Source organism: Anolis sagrei, chromosome 4 (assembly GCF_037176765.1).
Source record: "Anolis sagrei isolate rAnoSag1 chromosome 4, rAnoSag1.mat, whole genome shotgun sequence".
Taxonomy (NCBI): domain Eukaryota; kingdom Metazoa; phylum Chordata; class Lepidosauria; order Squamata; family Dactyloidae; genus Anolis; species Anolis sagrei.
The window spans coordinates 86,821,104-86,846,761 of NC_090024.1; the positions used below are offsets into that span (position 1 = coordinate 86,821,104).

Sequence of the window (25,658 nt, forward strand, 5' to 3'; positions counted from 1 at the left end):
AAATGAAAACATCTATCACTTTCTCATTCATAGCAGAACTGTCTCTACATCTTCATTTAGAACACCACAAAAAAGCTACTTGATCTTTCATTTCAAATGTTGTTGGGGCTGCAACAAAGAGTGTACCAATTTCTACCTGGATGCTGGCAAGTTACACAAGACATAAACTGGTTTATTTTGCATTCCGGGCCCCCAAATAAAAGTTAACTGGTAAAACATGTTTCTACTGCTTTCGTCAGTAAGACAGCGACTGTATGATAACCACAGACACAGAGTGTGTTAGATCAACAGCCCTATTATGCAGCAATGATGATAAGATGTAGCAGCGTAACTGGGAACAAGATAGTTACAAAAAATGACATGCAGCTTATTAAGTGCTCATGGAGAAGGCAAAAGGTACCAAAGCATTTCACAATAACATTACTGTCCAAGTTCTCCAAACAGGGCATGAAAGGGTCACCACGTAAACTTGGCTAATTACGTCCAATCCTGAATTCATTTGAAGCATATAGATCACTTTTGCCCCTCTAGATATTTATTTCTTGCTAACTTCCAAGGCTTTCAATGGAAGTGGGAGCCAAGCAAAACTTTGTATAAAAGGAATATACAGACGACAACCAAAAATGGCCCACTTTTGCAAATAATGTTCAATGAATTAGCAGGAATACAAAAATGGTAGAATGCTTCATGGTAATGATTTCTTACTTTCATTAATGCTTAGAGCACAGAGAACAAATTCTAATTGTTTCCAACCTAGTAGATGCCCAAATGGCACTTCTGAGGTTATGCATAATTGAAACCACTGACTTTCACCCTGGATGGGACCAATAATATGAATAATGTTTCATATCTAAAATGAAGGCTCCTGGAGAGCTCTAAAAATGTTCTTGGTGATTGTATGTAGCTGCAATGTTACTTACTCCTGACCTAGGCTGGATCTACACTGCCATATAATCCACTTTGAAAATGCAGATTAACTGCATTGAACTGGATTATACGAGTCTACTCTGCTATATAATCCAGCTCAATACAGTTAATCTGCATTCTAAACGTGGATTATATGGCAATATAGATCCAGTCATAAATATGTATCTAACAATTCAACTCAGCTTTTGCATCTTATCAACATTTGATAGCACCTCCATGAAGAATGAAGACTTCTTTCTGCTCCAAAAAAAAAAAAAAATCAGATCTATAGACATAACAAATACAGCATAATTACCAAAACTAAATTTACAAATGCAAAATAAAAATTAGAATTAACCCCTACTGTATTTTTAAATGAAAATAGAAGGTGTTGTAAAGCATTTCCCTACTAAAACGCCAGTGTTTATATTTTAACTATTTCTGCAATTTTGTACCTGTAGTGTGAAGATTTGTAACTCATTATGTGCTCCAGTTTTGGAGGAAGGTCATGGTATAAGAATTGCAGGTGAACATATAACAAATGAAGAAATATGATGCAACTTGCTGGAAAAGCAACTGATAACAGGCCAAGTTCTTGTCGGAATAGTTATGTAGCTGTAGGTAACAAACATACTGGTACATTCACTGCCAGCAGCATTAAAAAGAGTGCAAGTGTGCCAGCGATAGGTAAAAAATGGGGGTGGGGTGGTGGGGGTTGTTAACATCCAGCTGCTAGCCCTAGAAATGCAAAATACACTCTTGATAGACTGCCTTGGGAAACCATCTATCTTTCACGAGTGACTTTCCAAGCCATCCTCCCCAAAGCTCCTCAAGGACCCACTTGAAAGCCAGACAGGATATTGGACTTCACCATTTCCTAACAAAATAGAACTCAATAAGATAATATATTTGCAGAAAAGTTTTTGCCTTTCATTAGCATTAAAAAAACTTTAGATGGAAGGCAAGTGAGGATGGTGTTTGAAGTCCAATTTGGGATATCAAAGTCTGAAATGGAAATAAATTACAAAACATTCCAAGGAAAAAACCAAAAGCATGGCCGAAATGAAGCAACAGTGTGATTAGTTAATAATAATAAATAATAAACATTATTTATTATTATTAACTAATCACACTGTTGCTTCATTTCGGCCATGCTTTTGGTTTTTTCCTTGGAATAATAAACATTATTTATACCTCACCACCATCTCCCAGAGGGACTCGGGGCAGCTCACTAAGCACTCAAAAGTGCAAACACTCAAAATACAAAAAGTGGAAGGACAATAACACAAAGCAATAACAACTAACACAAACATCATTAAAAAAAACCCTGATTAAGATTAGTAAAATGCAACAATAGCTGCAGAAAAAACCAACTGCAATCAGTATCAGTTTCATAAAGTGCACAATGAAATAATCTCTAGGTCCTCAAATTTCTAAGCATGGTCAAAGGCTTGTCTAAAAAGTCATGTTTCCAATTGTATAAGGAAGGCTTGGAGAGTGTGGGCTAGCCTAATCTCCCCCAGAAGGGTATTCCAGACTTGGGAAGTCACCACTGAGAAAGCCCTCTCTCTTGTCCCCACCAACCACACTTGAGCTGGAAGTGGGACCAAGAGGAGGGTCTCCTGGTAGATCTTAGTGCCTGCGCCAGTTCACAGAAGGAGATGTGGTCTCGAAGATAGGTTGGACTCAAAGCATATAGGGCTTTATAGGTAGTAACCTGTACTTTGAATTGGGCCTGGAAACTCATCGGTAGCCAGTGGAGCTGCTTTAATATGGGCATAGTGCACTCACTATAACCAGACCCAGTTAGTAATCTGGCCGCTGACCTTTGCACTAACTGCAGTTTCCGAGCAGACTTGAAAGGCAACCTCACATAGAGTGCATTGCAATAGTTCATTTTAGATATAACTAAGACATGGACCACTATGGCCAAGTCAGGCTTTTCAAGGTACAATTGCAACTGGCACACGAGTTTCAATTGTGCAAAAGTCCTACAGTGCATAACATACCTGCTTGACTAGTCTTTCCAGCTACCTTGCTTTTCGACAAAACAACCCTTATATCCTTTATATCACTTTAAGAGGTACCTGAAGATCAAATTTAATTATTATTTCTTTTATCAAATGGTGGTGGTGGGGAGGGGGAGGTCCGCAGGATGTTAAAAGGCAATGGGGAGAGACATTGCTTAACCCTGATTTAACATCTAATTACAAAACAGAAATTATACTTTATAAGTATTACAGATATCATTGCTACTTATGATAAAACAAACTAAATAATAGAGGTACCCCCCCCCCACCCCAACACATGTAAGAAAACTCTAATGATAGTTCTGTTGAAAAGATGGCCCAAAGTCAGATTCTCCCTGGGCCAAATGTGATCTGCGTACTGCTCCCAGGTACATACCTACTTGGACTCCTATTCCCCCACCCCATATCTTCCACTAAAAAATCCCGAAACTCAATATTTCTTGAATATAAATGTCCCTCCCTACTCTACAAATCCCAGGATTGCGTATGATGTTGCTACAGCTGTTCATGTGGGATCATAGCGCTAAATATTTCTACAGCGACACCTCCATATCTGCAGGACTGATACCCGCAATTTCATTTATCCATGTCCAACGAACTATCCCCATAATAACTTATGAATGTGAGAGCTGGACCATAAGGAAGGCTGAGCGAAGGAAGATAGACGCTTTTGAATTGTGATGTTGGAGGAAAGTTCTGAGAGTGCCATGGACCACGAGAAGATCCAACCAGTCCATATGCCAGGAAATAAAGCATGGCTGCTCACTGGCGGGAAGGATATCAGAGCCAAAGATGAAGGACTCTGGCCACATAATGAGAAGATAGGAAACTTGGATAAGAGAATGATGTTTGGGAAAATGGAAGGAAAAAGGAAGAGGAGCCAATTAAGGACAAAATGGATGGATGGTATCCTTGAAGTGACTGGCTTGAGCTTGAAGAAGCTGGGGGTGGCCACTGCTGACAGGGAACTCTGGCATGGGCGGGTCCATGAGGTCACGAAGAGTCGGAAGAGACTGAATGAATAAACAACAACAAACTATGTCCTGTCTAGGCATTTTCTAGGACTACAACCATTGTACTGTTGAGCTAAAAGTCCGTCATTTCAAAAATTTACATTCCTCTCACAAGCTATCCCTTGTGGATATGGGGGATGCACTGTACTCTAAAAGGACTCCCAGGAATTTCATTGTTTCAAGCTTGGTAATATCAGACAAATGCCTAAAATGTCTCTCTCTTTACACATTGTTGCATGCATTAAACAGGAAAACACAGAGGGGCTCCATAGGCTTGGCAGCAGCTTTTGTGCACATCTTAGGAATGTCCCTAGAATCTCCTACAAAACAAAAAAATCCATGGTTGATAGATGGTTCGTTCTGAAAAAAGGACTCCCTAAAAATATAGCGGAATAGCCAGTGGCATAAGAAAAGAAACTATATAACTGCATGCTGCGCCTTTCAAAACCTGCATTTTCAAGTAAGCAAACACTACATGGCTCTAAATATTGACAAAAAGATATGCAGCCGTCTTGAAACAACAATTTTGATTCCCATTGAAAATGCATAATTCAGTTCCTATAACAAATCTAATGCTTCGGGAACACTTTTAGTCCTAACAAATGACACAGTAAGCATCCCATTTAGCCGATAGCTCAACTGTTAAGAGTACACTCAGCACACTGACTTTCCCTCCCTAGCAATTGTAGATTACCAACCGCTACTGCCTTTAAGATTACATACCGTAAAGCTGCAATCTTTAGGGCATATGATCTGAAGTATATTCACTCAATTCAGCAGAACTATTCTGGAGTAAATTACTTGCAGGCTTTAGTTCTTTGCTGAAAGAATGGATCCGAGCTCCCCAAAAGACACTTAAAACTATTGATTCACTCTAGGAAGCCAGAGACTGAGAGAAGAACCATGATCTTCCCATCCTAGCTTAAAAGTGAAAATCAGATTTCCCTGCAGGTAGATTATACACAACATGCTCCATTTGTTGAGGGGAGGAAGATCAATTTACACCGCTATTTATTTTCTTCTTTCACAGATAATGTGATATAAACTGTCATGCATAAGAGAGCTCTCCACAGGTCTGGGAATTTTTCTTCCTATTCCAAGATAATTAGCATGAATCTCAAATCCGACAGATAAACAGCTCCTATGAAAATGTAATTAAATACTTATACAATCTATAAATTAATATAAAACAGGGAAAAAACCACCATAGGATATGGTGAGGCTTCCAGGCTGTATGGCCACAAAGCAACAGCATTTTCTCCTGATGTTTTGCCTGCATCTGTGGCTAGCATAGATGCAGGTAAAACGTCAGGAGAAAATGCTGCTAGAATACTATCATACAGCTTGGAAGTCATCAAACACTCCAGTGATTCTGGAGGTAAAAGCCTTCAACAATACAAAAAAACCCCAATAATTTATATACAGTACTAGCCGTCCCCTGCCACGCATTGCTGTGGCCCACATGGAGGTTCTGTGTGGGAGGTTTGGCCCAATTCTATCATTGGTGGGATTCAGAATGCTCTTCGATTGTAGGTTAACTATAAATCCCAGCAACTACAACTCCCAAATGTCAAGATTCTATTTTCCCCAAACTCCACCAGTGTTCACATTTGGGCATATTGAGTATTCTTGTAGAGTTTGGTCCAGATCCATCATTGTTTGAGTCCACATTGCTCTCTGGATGTAGGTGAACTACAACTCCAAAACCAAAGGACACTGCCCACCAAACCCTTCCAGTATTTTCTGTTGGTCATGGAAGAACTGTGTGCCAAATTTGGTTCGATTCCATTTTTGGTGAGGTTCAGAACGCTCTTTGATTGTAGGTGAACTATAAATCCCAGCAACTACAACACCCAAATGACAAAATTATAGTTTTCTGAGTGATTGTCACACCTTGTGTTGTGAGATGTTTTGTTGGGAAATTTGGTGTGATTTCATTCATTGGTTCTTTTGTTTTTGAGGTACTCATTATGCGCAGAGCATTTATATATATATATATATATATATATATATATATATATAGATTTGGAAATTTGCAGACCCAAAGGAACAGAATGGTCATATAAGAGGTTAGAAAGTATTCTGATATGTGTGTGTGTGTGTATGTGTGTGCATAAATTATCTGAATCTATACTGATTATTACATATTCCAGTGTCCTTTTTTGCTATAATTTCTACGCAGCCCAGAAACCGCAAACCGGATTTCCCCGCAGCATGATAAAATAATATATTACCCTTCTCTCCCTTTCTCATCTCTTGTGGATGTTATTTAAACTATTTAAATTTAAATCAAATTCTTTGTCTGCCATGCAGTCTGCAATTTTCTACAAATTTATAGGGTAAGACTTCCTATTGAATTTAATGGAGGTCATTTCTTGATTGCATAGGACGACGCAGAGTTCAGCTGCTGAATTTCTATATATCTTTCCACACATGGATAATATTTCAATTGGCTTTGAGAAATGTATGAAAGGAAGTACTTGTCTTGCTGAATTTCTGTTTTGCTCCAAATTATACTTGCTGCATTTGTGCACCTATGGAATTTGGGGAATTGTGTGCGTGTGTGTGTGTGAGGAGCAACTTGAGGAACTGCAAGTCGCTTCTGGTGTGAGAGAACTGGCCATCTATAAGTATGATGCCAAGGGTACGCCTGGATGTTTTACCATCCTGTGGGAGGCTTCTCTCATGTTCCTGCATGAGAAGCTGGAGCTGACGAACGGGAGCTCACCCTGCTCCCCGGATTCAAACCACCAACCTTTTAGTCACAAGTCCTGCTGGCACAAGGGTTTAACCCATTGCGCCACAGGGAGCACCATGAAATTTGGTAATAATGGGAGAATCTTGGCACCAAACCCTTCTGGATAGCAAGGGCCACCGTATTACAGTCTAAATTGAATGACTAGACGATGGGACTAGACAATGTTTTTAACGAAGAGACAATATAGATTTATGTTTTATTGATTTTGTTATGGTTTTTATTATATGTTAATGTTTTTAATTGTATTTATGGTATTATGGACATTGAATTTTGTCCTGTAAACCGCCTTGAGTTGCCTGCGGGCTGAGAAAGGTGGTATACAAATAGAGTAAATAAATAAATAATAAAATTCGACACTCGAGAAAATAACCTCCTGCACGTCAACCTAGTGAAAATATTACCAGGTATCCTATCGGAGCACATGAATCAACTCAACTCATACAGCTTCCTAGTAAGTATATCTATAATCGATCTTATAACTTTGGCAAGTGGAGCCGATTGTCTCTATTTATGCAAAGCTATTTAAGAGATAAAATAACAATCAAGACATGCACAATAATTGCATTGGAGAATAGCAAATATAATGTTAGTACATGCAAAACACAAATAAGTACTTAACATAACAGGCAATGTTACTTCAACGTGAAAACCTGCAAGGCTTACATAGGTAGGTTTAAGCAATCTAAAGTTTAGAGGTTGCTAAAAAGGGAGAGAAAAGTGTTCAAAAACAATATACAACAAAACATTTTCACCTACCTACCTACTTATAGATTTGAGCAGTTGCAACGTACAGGTTAAAGTCTAGGTTTTAGGGATCACAAAGTTATCTCTCCTTGGTCCTGATGGACTTTTCTGAGAAGACAATAAGGAGCCCTACCTTTCTCACTGCAACAGTGCAAGGAAAAGAAGGACAAGTTCACTAAGATCCTCTATTGCCAAAGCTTAGAGAAGATAGGGAATGAGCCAACAAGATTCTGTAGTCACGGGATTCTGGGGAGGGGTCTGAAAGAGGAATTTCAGCTTGAAGAAAGTAAGGAAAATGACTCAACAGGAGATCTCCTGAAGGCAACACCTCACCTTCAGAACAAACTAACTTTGAATCGGAGATCATTTTAAGAGATTAGGATGAGGGAGAAATTGCTTAATGTTTATTTCAATCTTGCACAGACTCAGGATGAGTAAGGCTCACCTGTGAAAGAGTTATTTCCATGTTTTGAGAAACTAGAAGCTTTGCACCAAAGGTGACTCTCTCAGCACCATTTCCCAACCATAAAGCATTGATTTATCCGCTACAGCAAGTTATAATGAAAGGGACACGAATTTCAGAAAAGGATGGTTCAATTGTGTCCCAAAAATTTAATTAGTATTCTCAGTGTCAAGTTGAGATAGATAATAATCAATACTGTCAAATGGATTTGTCTAGAGAGGCTAACTATTATCTGCACGCTCTAGGAATTTTTTTAGAATTTCCTGCCCTATTCAGGAATGCTATTTACTAAGCCATCTCTACAGATATTATTTTGTTATTAGAATATATGGCTAATTCTCGTTAATTCATCAAGGAGCCGTGGTGGTGCAATAGGTTAAACCCTTGTGCTGTCTGAACTGCTGACCTAAAGACTTGAAGGTCAGTAGTTCAAATCCATGAGATGGAGTAAGTTCCCATCAGTCAGCCCCAGCTTCCCTTGAGAGAAGCCTCCCACAGGATGGTAACACATCCAGGCATCCGGATGGGCAAAGTCCCTGTAGACGGCCGATTCTCGCAAAGCAGAAACAACTCGCAGTATATTCTCAATTTGCTTCTGACACAATAAAAAATCAAGGTGTTAAAAAGGGTGAAATATCTGTCAAAGTGAGTTGGAAGAAAAGAAAGAGATAGTGTTAATATCTTTAAAACGATATTAAAAATTTCACGTGAAAACAACAAACTAAAGTAATTACTACTCCCTATCCTAATTTTAAAAATATCTTAGGCTTCTATAATATAAGGCAGGGATTGGTTGAATGCATGACCTTCAAGATGATATTGTACCACAAATCCCATCCTACCTCGTGACTGCAAAACACTTTGCAATAACTCTGAATAAGCCTCCCATTAAGATAAAAAATAAACTACCATGAAGGATAAAATTTTGACATTATGAATGCCAATTTAAGTTGTCGAATTCAGGAACAGCTCTAAGGAGCTCAATGGGAGGGACAAGCAATTTGCAGAGAAAAGCTGGGTTTTTTTCAGGGGGGCAACAACCAGTAGAAGAATTCTTCTCGGAATAGATGAGGAAAAGATTATCTACAATAGATATAGAGTAGGAACTTTTTTTATTAAAAAAACTTATATTATTGGCTTCTTCCAAAAAAAATGTTTAAATATATTTAGCAAGCATTAATAAAATGGTAAGTTTGGAGAATATTCTCCAAAATGTATTCTCAATTTGAGGCAGATACACGGAAACTATTGCTTAGCAAAAATATTAAATACTTGCTGAACTATTGAATTCAGCATTGCAAATAAATAAATAACTTTTAAAAACATTCATTTTTCTTTTTTACTGAAAGAGAGAAAGAACGCTGCACATCATTTAAATCTGTATTCATACTGAGCACTTAGTGCTACATTTAGTCTTGGAAATGTTCCTTTTCTATGACAGATTGCATGTGTCACGTTAGAAATGAGAGCTGAACTCATTAGTTCAACTTTCAATTTGTTAGTTCAGCCTCCAAGCCACCCTGCATTATAAAGTGACTATGGTCAATGCGACAAAACCTTCCAATGGCCGTGTCTGTCTCCATACTCAATTTCCAGAGGACTATAATATAGATCCCACCAATTCAGAACTATCAGAGAGAATGAGTTGGATAAATTGTTATTTGCAAAAGGAAATTATGCTGGAGAATCAAACTACCCAATATACTCATGTGTAAGTCTAGAAATTTTAGTAAAAAAATGAACTCAAAAAGCCTGGGTCAAAGTGAGTATTTCATGTAATGTTTACTAAGAAAAAGAACCATCTCCTTTGAAAGTGATGAAGGAAAGGCCATAGGGCTTGCAAATATTACAAGGCGGACATGCACACCCACACACACAGATAGATATATAGGACTTACAAATATTGCAGGGGAAATGTACATGCACACACACACATATAGAAAGAGAGAGATGAGAGAGAGAGAGAGAGAGAGAGAGAGGTCTAAATAGATATAAACACAGATATATATATATAGGGCTTGCAAACATTGCAGGAGGAAAATGCACATATAGAGACAGAGGATTTGCAAACAGTTCAGGGGAAAATGCATATGTGAAATTAGTATATATAATTATAGATCTATATCTAGTTCTGCATTGTTTATATAGGCATTGAATGTTTGTTACTATGCTGGAAACCAGCCTGAGTCCGCATGAGGAGATAGAGCAGGATACAAATGAAGTTTATTATTGTTATTGTTGTTATGTTATTGTTGACACCATATTACTTTTGTTGACCCTACATTTCCACTTACAGAGTTAGTTTACTGTTTTTCTTTGAAATACAGTAAATATTCAAAAACATTTAACCTACTGATGCCTCAATTAATGTAATTTTATTGGTATCTATTTTTATTTTGAAATTTACTAGGAGCTGCTGCATTCCCCACCCTAGGCTTATACACGAGTAAATAAGTTTCCCCCAATTTTTTGTGGTAAAATTAGGTGCCTCGGTTTATATTTGGGTCGGCTTATACTCGAGTATATACGGGAATCATCCACGAAATAGTACTCAACTTATCAATGATCAAATGAATCATATGGCAGAGGTTTCTCTTGAAGTAACAACTTTTCCATTTTTATACTGATTATTTAATTATTTTTATTTACTTACTTTATTTTTATCCTGTCTTTTTTCCCTATAGGGACTCAAGGCAGTTCCCAAATAACAAGACACAATGCCATAGAATTTAAAAACAAAGTCAATACATATACATATGAATACATTTTTTTAAATTAAATATTTTTGTCACAAATACGAAAGTCAAACTATAATAAAAATTACATTTAAAAACTAAACATCCCCCAAGAATCCCACCCACATCTTCATGATTAGTATTTGTGAACAGTTTAACATAAATACATTTTAAATGAGTGAATTGCTATGGTATTTAAATAGCCTATGCTGAAAAATCTCTCACTGTGATTTGGAATACAGAAACCTACAATTAGTCGTTTGTATGAAACATCTGTAGATTGTTTTGCCATGATTAAGCTCTGAACTCTTTGCTTAAAATAACTTTAAAATGTATCAAGGAAGCAAACATATGAGGGTACGACATGGAAACTATCAATTAGGTTTTAGAGGAAAATAAAGAGTCAGGGTCCTCCCACACAGCCATATAAAGCAGAAAATGTGAGATTTTATTCAGTTGTGTGGATGGGGTCTCAGAGAGAATAGGCCAAAGGTTAGACTTGAATTGAATAATTTTACTCATAGTGCTAAACAGAATTGAAAATGTGCTGAATTTAATGAAAACTTCAATGGTGCAAAATATTATTCTCTAATATTCTCTCCTACAGTCTTATGCCATCCTCTATTATTCCACTGCTTATGGGAATCTCTAGGTTTGTTTTATTCATAGAAAAAGGATCCATCAGAAATTCAGATGAGCTTTTAGAAAGGAAAATCAGCTGTTCCGGTGAAGAAGAGGAGTGCATTATTCAACATTCTTTAATTTCAGAGAAATCCATAATAAAAAATAGTATTTTTATACAGGACAGAGTTCACAGTTACATAAAACAACAGTGAGTAAGATGTGAAAAATCCAAGCTAATCAATACACAGGAGCAGCTGAATCACCTTGAATGCCCTTATTTGTGTGAATGAAGGAAGAGAGGAGAGGAAGAAAACCGAAAGAAGAGAAAAGCAAAAGCAAAAAAGGAAACAAATAAAAAAAAACACACATATATGAAACTTAGACAAAAACTTAACTAATGCTAAGACCCAATTACGAAAAATGTAAATGAAAACAACGCTAAAATAATAAACACCAAAGAACATAACTCCCCAATCCAGAAATCTATATAAATAAAAATGTAATGTTCATTTGTGGGATTAACATAACTTAAAAACCACTGGATGAATTGACACCAAATTTGGACACAATACACCTATCAGGCCAACAAGTGACTATCACTCATAAAAACACTGAAAAACACAGCGGAAGAGACTTAAAAAGCAAAACAAACAAACAAACAAAAATACATTACAACTCATGCACAAAACCACACACATATATATGCAAACACACATATATACAAATATATACACACACAAAACACATACACAGACAGGGCCACAGCAACATGTGACAGGGGACGGCTAGTATATTACGGTCAGTCTTGTGTATATGTGTTTTGTGTGTATATATATTTGTGTATATGTTTATATATGTGTTTGTGTACATATATATACACAAACTGCTATGCGTTTTATTTTATTGTTTTGTATTACTGTTGTTATTGCTTTTATTACTGATGTTTTGTGGGCTCAGCCTCATGTAAGCCGCACCGAGTCCCTTGGGGAGATGGTAGCGGGGTATAAAAAAAGTTTTATTATATGTGTGTGTGTGTGGTTTTGCACAAGCGTTGTAATGTAATTTTTGTTTTTGGCTTTTGAAGTCCCTTTCGCTGTGTTTTTCAGTGTTTTTATGAGTGATGGCCACTCATTGGTCTGATAGGTGTGTTGTGTCCAAATTTGGTGTCAATTCGTCCAGTTGTTTTTGAGTTATGTTAATAACTCAAACTAACATTACATTTTTATTTATATAGATAATAATATATTAATACAGCATATTATATTAAGAAATATATTATTTTACTATTACAGTCAACGAAATACACCTAAGGTCCTTCCAGACAACCCTTTCCAGACAGTTCCTCTTGGGATTGAGGCCACACAGAAGCCCCTAACCCTGGGATTTTGCAGAGGATGGGGGGATAACTACATGCCCTTTTGGGTTGGGCATCTAGCCAGCCCACAGCCCCCATTTCCCCTTTCCAAAGCTCTCAGTGCGTCATTTTGACACATCAGACGCTTTCTTGGAGGGGCCTGAAGATTCAGCCAGGACCCTCTGGTACATTTAGAGGTAAAATGGGGATCTGGAAGGATAGGGTGAGAGTGCCACCCCACTCTTAGAGCCCGAAAAACCGGATGTCAATGAGGCTTGGCCTCTGGGATTGTGGAAGGCAGTCCTGAGAGTCAATCCCCACTGGCCCAACACCTAAAAAGATCTGGATCTTGCAGTAAGGTTTTCAACTTTTTTTAAATCCAGAGTAAATTGGAAAATTCCGGTCCACTCTGAATTGATCCAGATGCTGTCAAGGTGATGCATGCCATTTGCCAGCAAATATGGAAAACACAAGAATGGCCATCAGACTGGAAAAAATCAACTTATATCCCCATACCAAAAAAGGGAAATGCGAAAGACTGCTCAAACTTCCGTACAGTGGCCCTTATTTCTCATGCCAGTAAGGTAATGCTCAAGATCCTGCAAGGAAGACTCCAGCAATACATGGAGCAAGAGTTGCCAGATGTTCAAGCTGGGTTTAGAAAAGGAAGAGGAACGAGAGACCAGATTGCCAATATCTGCTGGATAATGGAGAAAGGCAGGGAGTTTCAGAAAAACATCTACTTCTGCTTTATTGACTATTCTAAAGCCTTTGACTGTGTGGATCATAATAAATTGTGGCAAGTTCTTGGTGGGATGGGCATACCAAGCCACCTTGTCTCTCTCCTGAGGAATCTGTACAAGGACCAATTAGCAACAGTCAGAACTGACCACGGAACAACAGACTGGTTCAAGATTGGGAAAGGCGTACGGCAAGGCTGCATACTCTCACCCAACCTTTTTAACTTGTATGCAGAACACATCATGCGATGTGCAGGGCTGGATGAATGCAAAGCTGGGGTGAAAATTGCTGGAAGAAACATTAACAACCTCAGATATGCAGATGACACCACTCTGATGGCCGAAAGCGAGGAGGAGCTGAGGAGCCTTCTAATCAAGGTGAAAGAAGAAAGCGCAAAAGCCGGGTTGCAGCTAAACGTCAAAAAAACCAAGATTATGGCAACAAGAATGATTGACAACTGGAAAATAGAGGGAGAAACCGTGGAGGCCGTGACAGACTTTGTATTTCTAGGCGCAAAGATTACTGCAGATGCAGACTGTAGCCAGGAAATCAGAAGACGCTTACTTCTTGGGAGGAGAGCAATGTCCAGTCTCGATAAAATAGTGAAGAGTAGAGACATCAGACTGGCAACAAAGATCCGCCTAGTCAAAGCCATGGTATTCCCTGTAGTAACCTACGGATGTGAGAGCTGGACCTTAGGGAAGGCTGAGCGAAGGAAGATCGATGCTTTTGAGCTGTGGTGTTGGAGGAAAGTGCTGAGAGTGCCTTGGACTGCGAGAAGATCCAACCAGTCCATCCTTCAGGAAATAAAGCCCGACTGCTCACTGGAGGGAAAGATACTAGAGACAAAGTTGAAGTACTTTGGTCACATCATGAGGAGACAGGAAAGCCTGGAGAAGACAATTATGCTGGGTAAAGTGGAAGGCAAAAGGAAGAGGGGCCGACCAAGGGCAAGATGGATGGATGGCATCCTTGAAGTGACTGGACTAACCTTGAGGGAGCTGGGGGTGGTAACGGCCGACAGGGAGCTCTGGCGTAGGCTGGTCCATGAGGTCACGAAGAGTCGGAGACGACTGAACGAATGAACAACAACAACAACCTGAGACATCATTTGGATGGGTTTTGAGCCTGTGTGGAAGGACCCCTAGTGGATGTATGAAAAAAATGAATATTTAATATTATAAAAGGTAAAGGTTTCCTCTTTAAGTCTAGTCCTGTCCAACTCTAGGGGTGGTATTCATCCCCATTTTGTGCCAGTGTTGTTCATAGATACCTCCTAAGTCATGTGGCCAGTATGACTACATGGAGCGCCATTACCTTCCCGCAGAAGGAGTCATCTGCATGTTTTTGAACTGCTAGGTTTATAGAAGCTGGGCCTAGCAGCGGAGCTCACCCCATTCCCTGGATTCAAACTGCTGACCTTTTGGTCAGCAAGTTCCATAGCTCAGCAGTTTAACCCACTGCACCACCAGGGGACACCTTATTTAATATTAAATAATAACAAAACTATTCACTTGAAACAGAAGTATATACTGTATATACTCTAGTTTTTTAGCTCCCCTTTTTAGGCTGAAAAAGCCCCCCTCATCTTATACTTGAGTCAACGTTATTTATTATTTTATTATTTTATTCTATTATTATTATTATTATTATTGCATTATTATTTTACTCTTTTATTATTACATTTATTATTTTACTCTATTTATTATTATTATTACATTTACTATTTTACTCTGTTTATTGTTATTGAAAGGATACGTAAGCACTGTTACATTGAAGAAGCTTAGAATAATGGTTTAATCAGAGTTGGAAAGGCTTGTCTTAAATATTAAATATTAAAAATATTGAACCCACTGACATCTCAATTAATATAATTTTATTGGTATCTATTTTTCTTTTGAAATTTACCATCTGCTGCTGCATTTCCCACTCTTGGCTTATACTCGAGTCAATAAGTTTTCCCAGTTTTTTGTGGTAAAATTAGGCGCCTTGGCTTATAATCGGGTTGACTTATACTCGGGTTGACTTATACAGCAAGTTCAGCAGCTCACCAGTTTAATCCACTGCGCCATCGGGGGCCACCATATTTAATAGTAAATAATATTAAAACTATAAAATATGAGTTTGTTAATTTTTTCTATTTATGGAGACTTTTTGGTTACCCTATACCAGGGCTCCTCAAACTTTTTAAACAGAGGACCAGGTCACAGTCCCTCAAACTGTTGGAGGGCCGGATTACAATTTGAAAAAAACATGAATGAATTCCTATGCACACTGCACATACCTTATTTGTAGTGCAAAAAAAACCACTTAAAAACAATACAATAATTAAATTGAAGATCAATTTTAACAAATATAAACTTATTAGTATTTCAGTGGGAGGTGTGGGCCTGCTTTTGGGATTGTTGGATTGTTGGGATAGGATTGTTGTTGTTATTTACCCGGCCCTCGCTCACTGTCAACCTAAGCACACAACAACAACTACAACAATCCTATCTCATTAGCCAAAAGCAGACCCACACTTCCCACTGAAATACTAATAAGCTTGTATTTGTTAAAATTGTTCTTCATTTTAATTATTGTATTATTTTGAAGTGCTTTTGCACTACAAATAAGATATGTGCAGTGTGCATAGGAATTCATTCATGTTTTTTTTCAAATTATAATCCGGCCCTCCAACAGTTTAAGGGACTGTGACCTGGCCCTCTGTTTAAAAAGTTTGAGGAGCCCTGCCCTATACTATGGACAGAATAGTTTTGCCGTTCCTTTTATTAATTTTTTCTTGTCTCAGGAGCAACTTGAGAAACTGCAAGTTGCTTCTGGTGTGAGAGAATTGGTTGTCTGCAAGGACATTGCCCAGGGGACACCTGGATGTTTTGATTACATGATATACTGTAAGATTTCTTCAGTCCATATCACAAAAACGTCAAAATAACTGCTTAGATAAAGATTTTCTACCTCAACAAGACCTAAAGTTTATGCCCACAGCGATCATACATTATCTAAATCACATGTTGGTATTTTTTTTTTCTTCTGTGCTGAATTTCTAAAAAATAATATGTTGTAGTTTAAGGTTTGTGCAAAAACTACTTCCTGATTTGATTAAGTAAGGTGCATCTACACTGTAGAATGAATGCAGTTGGACACCATTCTAAATGCCCATGGCTCAATGTTATGGAATCATGGCAGTCGTAGTTCGTTGAGGCAACAGAACTCTTTGGCAGAGGAAGATGAAGAACTTGTCAAACTACAACTCCCATGATTCCATAACAGATTCATGGCAGTTAAAGTGGTGTCAAACTGTATTAATTCTACAGTATTTAAAGACGGGCTTAAAGTCAACCTTAAAAACTGTGGGATAGACACTGAGAACTGGAAAGCTCTGGCCCTTGAACATTCTAACTGGAGGTCAGCTGTGACCAGCAGTGCTGCAGAATTTGATGAGGCATGAATGGAGGGCGAAAGGGAGAAACATGCCAAGAGAAGGCGCGTCAAGTCAACCTCAACCGGGACCGCCTTCCACCTGGTCCTATATGGAATAGTTTTAACAACTGCAGCATTTAATTCTATTGCAATGGTTATATTTTTAGGTTTTTAAAGTGTATATAATTTTCAAAGGTTGGGGACTGCTTTGCACCTCTGTTCCTGTGAAAAAAGTGGTATATAAATAAATATAATTTATATAAGTCCTCCTTCCTCCTCCTCTTCACAGGAGAGAAGCAGAAGTTGGTTATTGCTTCTCCTGACAGTAAAGTTGCCACATTTTCAAACCAGCAATAAGGGATACTCCCTGTATTTATGAGACGCAAAGATGGTAATCAGGTAGTACTAGCTGCCAACAGGTTTGAGTTCTACCTAAATACCAAATGAAAATATTGATTTCAATTGAACTAACCATGTAACCCAGTTCAGTGAGGATTTTATACAGCTGTGTGGAACGGGCCTATATGGCATTGTAGGTTTATATATAATCCAGTTCAAAACTCATAATGTGGGTTATCTGATTTGATAATCTGATTTACATGGCAGTCTAGAAGGGGCTTTAGACTGGATCTACACTGCCCTACATCCCACGATCTGATCCCTATTATCTTCTTATCCCAGATTATATGGCAAAGTAGACTCATATAATCCAGTTCAAAGCAGATAATCTGAAATGGGAATATGAGATATAAAGAAGTTAGATCCAGTCTAAGGTCCCTTCTTCTACACTACCATTTGATCCAGATTATCAAAGTAGATAACCCACATTATCTGCTTTGAACTGGATTATATGAGTCCACACTGCCATATAATCCAGCTCAAAGCAAATAATCTGGATTTTATACAGCTGTGTTGAAGGGGCCTAACGCTGGAGCTACACTGCCCTTCATCCTAGGATCTGATCCCTATTATCTTCTTATTCCAGATTATGTAGCAGTATAGACTCATATAATCCAGTTCAAAACAGATCATTTGGGATCAGAACCTGGGATATAGGGCAGTATAGATCCAGTCTAAAGCCCTTTTTAAACTGCCATATAATCCAGATTATCAAAGCAGATGACCCACATTATCTGCTTTGAGCTGGACACTGTTATATAATCCAGTTTAAAGCAGATAATCTGGATTTTACACAGATGTGTGGAAGGGGCCTAAGGCTGGATCTACACTGCCCTACATCCCAAGATCTGGTCGCAGGTTATTTTTTATTCCAGATTATCTGGCAATGTAGACTCATATAATCCAGTTCAAACCTGGGATCGAAACCTGGGATATAATGCAGTGTAGATCCAATCTAAGGCCCGTTCTACACCTCTATATAATCCAGATTATTTTATTTGAACTGGATTATCTGAAACAGCATTGCCATATAATCCAGCTCAAGGAAAATAATCTGGATTTTATACAGCTGTGTAGAAGGGCCCTAAGGCTGTATCCACACTGCCCTACATCCCAGGATCTGATCCCAGATTATTTTCTATACTAGATTATCTGGCAGTTTGGACTCCTATAATCCAATTCAAAGCAGATGATCTGGGATAAGAACCTGGGACATAGTGCTGTGTAGATCCAGTCTAAGACCCTTTCTACACTGTCATTTAATCCAGATTATCTGATTTGAACTGGATTTTCTGAGCCTGCACTGTCATATGATCCAATTCAAAGCAGATAATCTGGGATCAGAACCTGGCATATAGGGCAGTGTAGATCCAATCTAAGGCCCTTTCTACACTGTCATATAATCTAGGTTATCTGCTTTGAACTGGATTATCTGAGCCTTCACTGCCCTATAATCAAGTCCAAAGCAAATAATCTGGATTTCATATGGCAGTGTAGAAGGGGGCCTAACCCTGAAATGCCTGATATCCCTTATAATAAGGGACCCATATTGCGCCTGGCAGTCCTATAATAAGTAGGGCTCTCCAACTTTCAAACTGTCTAACGCTCAGCCGGGGGCGCCTCTTGCCAGAAGGGAGCCTTGTGGGCAAAGGAGAAACACACACAGAGAGAGGGCCTTGCTGCTTCTGTCTGCTGCGGCGCCCAGAGAGAGGGGGAGGGGGAGCAGGCTCACCGGCGAGGGCGCCAAGGAGTCCGGCTCAGGAGCCTGGCGGCGGCAGAAGCACCACAGCCAGGCATGGCGGCCAAGGAGAGGGCACAGCAGCGCCTACCTGCCGGGAAGGAGAGGAGGCGAAGCCGCTCCGCGAGGGCTGCTCGCTCGGCCGGGCCCGAAGGGGAGGAGCCTCGGGAGGGCAAAGGCGGGCTCCCAGCAGGGATGGCTCGCCCTCAATGGCTGATGCTGCTGCTGCTGCTGCGCTCGCCTTTCAGGGTTGCAGTTTCCAGGAAGGGATGGGAGGAGAGGGCGGACTGGGACTCTCATTAGCACCGCACTTTGACTCTGTATTATTAATCTGTACGGAGGCCCCGGTGGCGCAGTGGGTTAAACCACTGAGCCGCTAAACTTGTTAACGGAAAGGTTGCAGGTTCGAATCCGTGGACGGGGTGAGCTCCCATTGTTAGCCTCAGCTTCTGCCAACCTAGCAGTTCGAAAACATGTAAATGTGAGTAGATCAATAGGTACCACTTCTGCGGGAAGGTAACGGCGCTTCATGCAGTCATGCTGGCCACATGATCTTGGAGGCGTCTACAGACAACTCTGGCTCATGCTGGCCGCATGAACGTGGAGGTGTCTACAGACAATGCCAGCACATGCTGGCTTCATGAACTTGGAGGCGTCTACAGATAACGCCGGCTCATGCTGGAAACGTGACCTTGGAGGTGTCTACAGACAATGCTGGCTGATGCTGGCCACATGACCTTGGAGGCGTCTACAGACAACGCCGGCTCATGCTGGCCGCATGACCTTGGAGGCGTCTACAGACAACGCTGGCTCATGCTGGCCGCATGAACGTGGAGGTGTCTACAGACAATGCCAGCACATGCTGGCTTCATGAACTTGGAGGCGTCTACAGATAACGCCGGCTCATGCTGGAAACGTGACCTTGGAGGCAGGCCCGTAGCCAGGATTTCGTTTCGGGTGGAGGGGGGCTAATTTTTTTCGGGGGGGCTGAGTCTGAGTGAAAGAGGGTCTAGCTTAGCAAACCTTTTGTATCATTACCCCAATACCCCCATGCATATGGGATATATTGAGTATGGTGATCAGATCATGATATGAATAAACAACAGTTTAAATAATGCACCAGTAAGGCCTTTTCGCGAACCACCATGAGAATTTGGGGGGGGGGGGGCTGAAGCCCCTCTTGCAGAAACAGCCATTGCAAATGTTTACAAAACTCTTCCAGTATTTTAAAAAAGTATATAGGTAAAAGTTTTCTCCTGACATTAAGTCCAGTCATGTCCGACTCTGGTGGTTGGTGCTCATCTCCATTTCTAAGCCAAAAAGCTGGCATTGTCCGTAGATACCTCCAAGGCCATGTGGCTGGCATGACCTCATGGAGCGCCGTTAGCTTCCCGCAGAAGCGGTACCTATTGATCTCACATTTGCATGTTTTCGAATTGCTAGGTTGGCAGAAGGTGGGGCTAACAGCGGGAGCTCACCCCACTCCCCAGATTCAAACTGGCAACCTTTACGATCGGCAAGTTCAATAGCTCAAAGGTTTAACCCACTGCGCCACCGGGGGCTCCAAAAAAGTATATATATAAATATTAAATGATTAAAATATAAATAGACTATAAAATTTTCAAAAAATATAAATCTATAATATTTAGAATAAATATATAATATGTATAATCCAACTCTTGGTGATCTCTTGGACAACCCAGCTTCTGTGCAACAACAGATAGGACAAGTGATGGCCAGGTGCTCACACAGAGATCTCTGGCCATTGAGGAGGAGCAGCAAGAGCACCAAGGTCAAGGTGGACTCCCAGAGGTGATGTGTGGTACACTTTTTGTTGTTTCTTCATTCAGTCACTTCCAACTCTTCGTGACCTCATAGACCAGCCCACGCCAGAGCTCCCTGTTGGCCGTGGCCACCCCCAGCTCCTTCAAGGTCAAGCCAGTGACTTCAAGGTTGCAATAATAATAATAATAATAATAATAATAATAATATATTTATATTCCACCCTTCTCACCCCAAAGGGGACTCAGGGCAGATCACAGTACACATACAAGGCAAACATTCAATGCCGCTTTGTATAGACAGTATATAGACAGACAGAACAGAAAGAAGTTGTGTTGTTTTGATGCCATGGAAGGTTGGGCTTGAGTCCAGCCACAGAGGGTGTTGTTGCGGCATCCTCTATGACAAAGAGCCATTTGGACTTCCTCCTCCTTCCTTTTGGGTGGCCAACATTACCTGATCTTTCTTTATGGAGTTGTAAAACACCTCCCCCACTTTTAGCGGTACCTAATTTCTCTAATTACAGCTAAAGCTGTTTTTGAACTTCTTAGGTAATCAGTGAGCAGGGCTGACAGTCGGCTGCTCACGCCAACCCAGGGCTTTGAACTTGCAACCTTTCGGTTGATAGATCTTACAGTTGCTGGTGATTTTCCAGCTGTGCTAAACCTCTGGCCCATCCAACCATCCATCTTGCCCTTGGTCAACCGCTCTTCCTTTTTCCTTCCATTTTCCATTGTCTTCTCCAAACTTTCCTGTCTTCTTGTGATGTGCCCAAAGTACTTCATCTTTGCCTCTAATATTCTTCCCTCCATTGAGCAGTCGGGCTTTATTTCCAGGAGTATGGACTGGTTTCTTCTCGCGGTCCAAGGCACTCCAAAGAGTACATAAGAAGTGCTAATCCCTATCAACAAATACTTGTTTCTTTTCCTGCCTGGCAGATTTGTGCATTCAAAAGAGCATTCAAATGCATTCATATTTGTGAAATCTGCATAATATATTCAAGTGAAAGTTTTAGCAGTATTGAAATAGAACTTGATACTCATTCTTGGCATTTTTGGCACGATGCTTAGCTGTGTTATCAGTAGTGATAACATAGTCCAAATATACAATTACTGAGATGAGAGAAGTGCAGAAAATCAGGGATGAGCTACTCCCACAGCTTCCATCACTAATTTACTGTCTCCAAAAGTGGGCCTACTGCCTACAAACCCATCAGCTTGGTGAAAGCTAAAACAGCAAATTGCTAATTTCTATTCCCTTCTGCACCGAATATAATTTTGGTATCCCTTATCCGAAATAGTTGGGACCAGAAGTGTTCACATACAGTATAGGTGCCTGTATAAAAAATGACATAGGTTGACAGTAGAAGTGGTGGTAATCTCCAGCCACCATGAGCCCATTCTTCGTACGCTTTCCACTCCCAGAGAAAGAAGAGGAGCAGGAGGAGTGGAGATGACGTACAGTAAGTTGAGTTTGCAGCCAAACTTTGCACAAATAGCCACAGTGGCTCCTGCTGGTGTTCATCCACAGCCATTCCCAAGCTGACGTAGATGTAGAGTGGGATGCGGCAGTAGCAACGGCTGGAGATTTTCTCCAGCCTTGACCCAGAGGGGACCCCATGCAAATAAAACCCAGCCCAATTTTCTTCTCCCCATTCCTTCCACACATCTCAATCAGTGTGTTTCCCACTCCAGTCTTCTGTGGATAAAAACCTAGTAATCGTAGCCAACCTTGGCTGTGTCAGGGGTGCAAGATACCCACTTCCAAAGGGGCCGCGAGTGGCGCCTTTGTTCTGCTGAACTCCTGACTTGAAGGTCGGTAGTTCAAATTTGTGAGGTGGGGTGAGCTCCTGCTGTGTTAGTCCTACCTCCTGTCAACCTAGCAATTCGAAAACATGCAAATGTGAGTAGATCAATGGATACTGCCTCAGTGGGAAAAGGCAAAAAGATGCCCCATGTAGTCATTCCAAGCACACAACCAGGAGGTGTCTATGGATAACGCAGGCTCCTTGGGTTGGGAATGGAAATGAGCACCTCCCCCAGAGCAGGAGATGAGTACTGCCTCCAAGAGCCAAAAATGAAAGGAGAAGCTTTTGCCTTTGCCTATGTATTTGAATGTCGTTGTATTGTACTTCACTGTAACAAGGCATTTAATGTTTGCTTGTGTTTATTTACATACTGTAATCTGTCGGAATATAAATAAAGTGTTAATATTATTTTACTTACACAAAAACACAGTATGTCACATATCACAAAATCACAAGTTGAACACTTCCCAAGCATCTAGGACTGTGTGGTGTATTTGTGAATGATGCATGCAGATCCAAGTAAGGTGGCCTTTGGTAGTTATTATTATTATTATTATTATTATTATTATTATTCTACTTTTGAGATGGAAGGTACAGCACACATGTTCACTTGTTCAGATGGGGAGAGATGAAAAGATCTATAGCAGGAGATGTGGATTCCTGATATTTCACGATTTCTTGTGTCTTTCTCCAGCCTTGTCCATCTCTAGCTTTGCAAATACAGCAGAGATACGTATATCTTGTCGTTTCAAAATTGTTGGCTTTGGAGCATTTTGAATTATGGATAAGGAATACTCAGCCTTTAGCCCATTGCAAATAGTTTTATCCTATTCCATTTTTAGAAACTGAAAAAGCAGTTGGCGTGTTAAATCAATAATGTGCAATAAACCTGTGCATCTTAAAATGTTTTTCTGCTTGCAACCTCTTTCCACCTGATAATTTTTTTACATGACCTCAGGTATATAGGTATATAAAATAGGTATTTAAATCAAACATTTACTGATAATGACTCAGCATTAGGAAAGCTTGCTCAAAAGACAGATTTTCCTTTTAGTGGACAGTAGCTGAAACATTTCTGCAGAGGCCACTGTAAACATTACATGTTGTTCCTAATAGATTTTTTTATAAAGGGTCCAGTTCAGAAACCTTTCACTATTGCCTGATATTGAAGTTTGTTGAGTCTTACTGTGTTCAGTGGAAATTTCCCCCTACACCTTATGTTTTACAACTTTAATATTAAATTAATTAGCGTTCTCCTTCCTAAGAGGGCCATTCTGCTTTATGAGCCACCTGGTGAAGAAATAAATTCATATAAAACAAATAGTACTTGGTTTTTAAGTGAACAAGTACTCAGTAAAAATCTAGGCATAAAACTTTGCAATGTCTTTGAATTATGCAGTGCATTGTGGGTAGAGAGCCCATAGCAAGTTGTACTGCAGTGATTTCAGCTAGGACTGTGGTTAGAGAGGTCCATGCCCAGCGAGCGTATGCTAAACCAGATAGGCCAGGATAGAGAAGCAATTCACTAGGTTGAAGACAAGCCACAAGGATTTAGTACAATTTAGCAAAAAAAGGATGCAAGTATAAGCAATTTGCTTCAAAAGATGCCAGCATAAACATACAGAGAAATGCAAAACATCTTATACAGTTCTGACAGCTATTGAGACTTCCAGCTTCCTCTCCTGATTGGCTGAGAAAGAGGCCAGTCAGGATCTGTGCTGGGATTAGCTGGGAGTTCCCTTGACATCACAGCCTACAGGTGGTGATTCCTATGGCAGGAGAATGGCAGGTGGAGATTGGTCTATGCAAGGAGTGCTGTAGAGACATCCACAGGGAGAGCACAGTCCATGAAGAAACAATACTACAGATAGTACAGATAGTTTCTGATGAGTTTTTTTTTCTTAACTCAAACATCCAGTTCCGTGAGAAACAAAATCTTAGGCAATCAAGAACTTGGCTGTCAGTATAGGAAGTTAATAAATGCACATATAATAAGCCCCCAATTCTGCGGGAGCAGCAGACTCTCAACTTCAGGTTTAGTGGACAAATATCCCGAGCTGATTTTGCTGGTAAATAAGATCATCCATCTATACATACACACAATGGTTTTGATAGTTATCTGGATTGGGAAATAGCTGGAGGGATCTGGCCAATATCCCCTTTCCCTGGAGATTATGCAAACAGGAGTGATGAAGATGTGGATGTCTTCAAGTTACTTTTTGATACAAATAAGAAGTAGTTTATACACGATATATAAGAAATTGATACAGTACACAGTAAGAAAGATACATGTTACACAAAAATCAATTTATCAAAGGGATAGGCACAATAAAGTCTGAGGGGTACAGCTGCTGCCAGGTCCATTCCTGATCCTCAGAATTTTGTAACTTTGGATCTCTGGAAAAGGTTTTTAATAAAAAGGGGAAAAATCATATATTTGTTTATAGTATCTTAATGTACTATAAATCTTTTGGGGGAGGGGGGTTACCGTAGGGCTTGTTAACAGTATACGGAAAATGCTATTCTAGATGAATAGACTATTCAAAAAAGGAAAAGTTGACCTTAAATCTATGTAAAGTGCTATTTCCCCCTCCAGGGATAAAAGGGTTTCTTATTTATTCTTATTAATAAGTAGGTCATCCTAGTATTTTAAGACTGAAGAGTGAGTTCACTGTTTGAACTCTTCATCTGTTGAATAAAAGCGTTGATTGTTGTACTTCTGAACACAAAAGTACCCGTAATGCTTACTCTGACCCATAAAATATTTATCATTGTTCTAAAGAGGCTATTTAAACAGCAAATAAACCAAAGCTCTTTTTAAAAACTTGTTATTTCTACAGAGAGTGAGAAGGTAAAGCAGCCAACATAAAGCTTAAAAGAACTTAACGTAGTTCTACAATTGTGATTCAGTTACTCAAGTAAATTCAGAAAAGGTAAAATCCACCGAAGAAGAATAAGATAGCTGTGTAAGCAGCAGACCATGGAAAGTCTGGAGAAAATGACATAAGATTGCTTTGTACAAAACAGTGAAATGCCCACAGTTGTGATAACCAGGAATGAAAGAGACATTTCCTGGATCGCTAAGTGAAAGCCTTAGTGCCAGAAAGTAGATGACCCAACGCTGCCAAACTTGAGGATACT

At 39.7% G+C, this 25,658-nt stretch overlaps 1 protein-coding gene across 4 annotated transcripts in view; it reads right to left on the reverse strand.

Moving 5' to 3' along the window:
• LOC132774561 (enoyl-CoA delta isomerase 2-like) overlaps positions 1–19,112 on the reverse strand; it is a 50,567-nt gene extending 31,455 nt beyond the window's left edge. For 2 of the 4 annotated variants that reach the window (XM_060774763.2, XM_060774762.2), the window contains exon 1: positions 18,923–19,013. In XM_060774763.2, coding sequence (XP_060630746.1) covers positions 18,923–18,987 — 65 coding nt within the window. In that variant the 5' untranslated portion in view covers positions 18,988–19,013. The other 2 variants (XM_060774765.2, XM_060774764.2) reach the window with 2 other exon arrangements.
• Between the last annotated feature and the right edge of the window lie 6,546 nt (positions 19,113–25,658).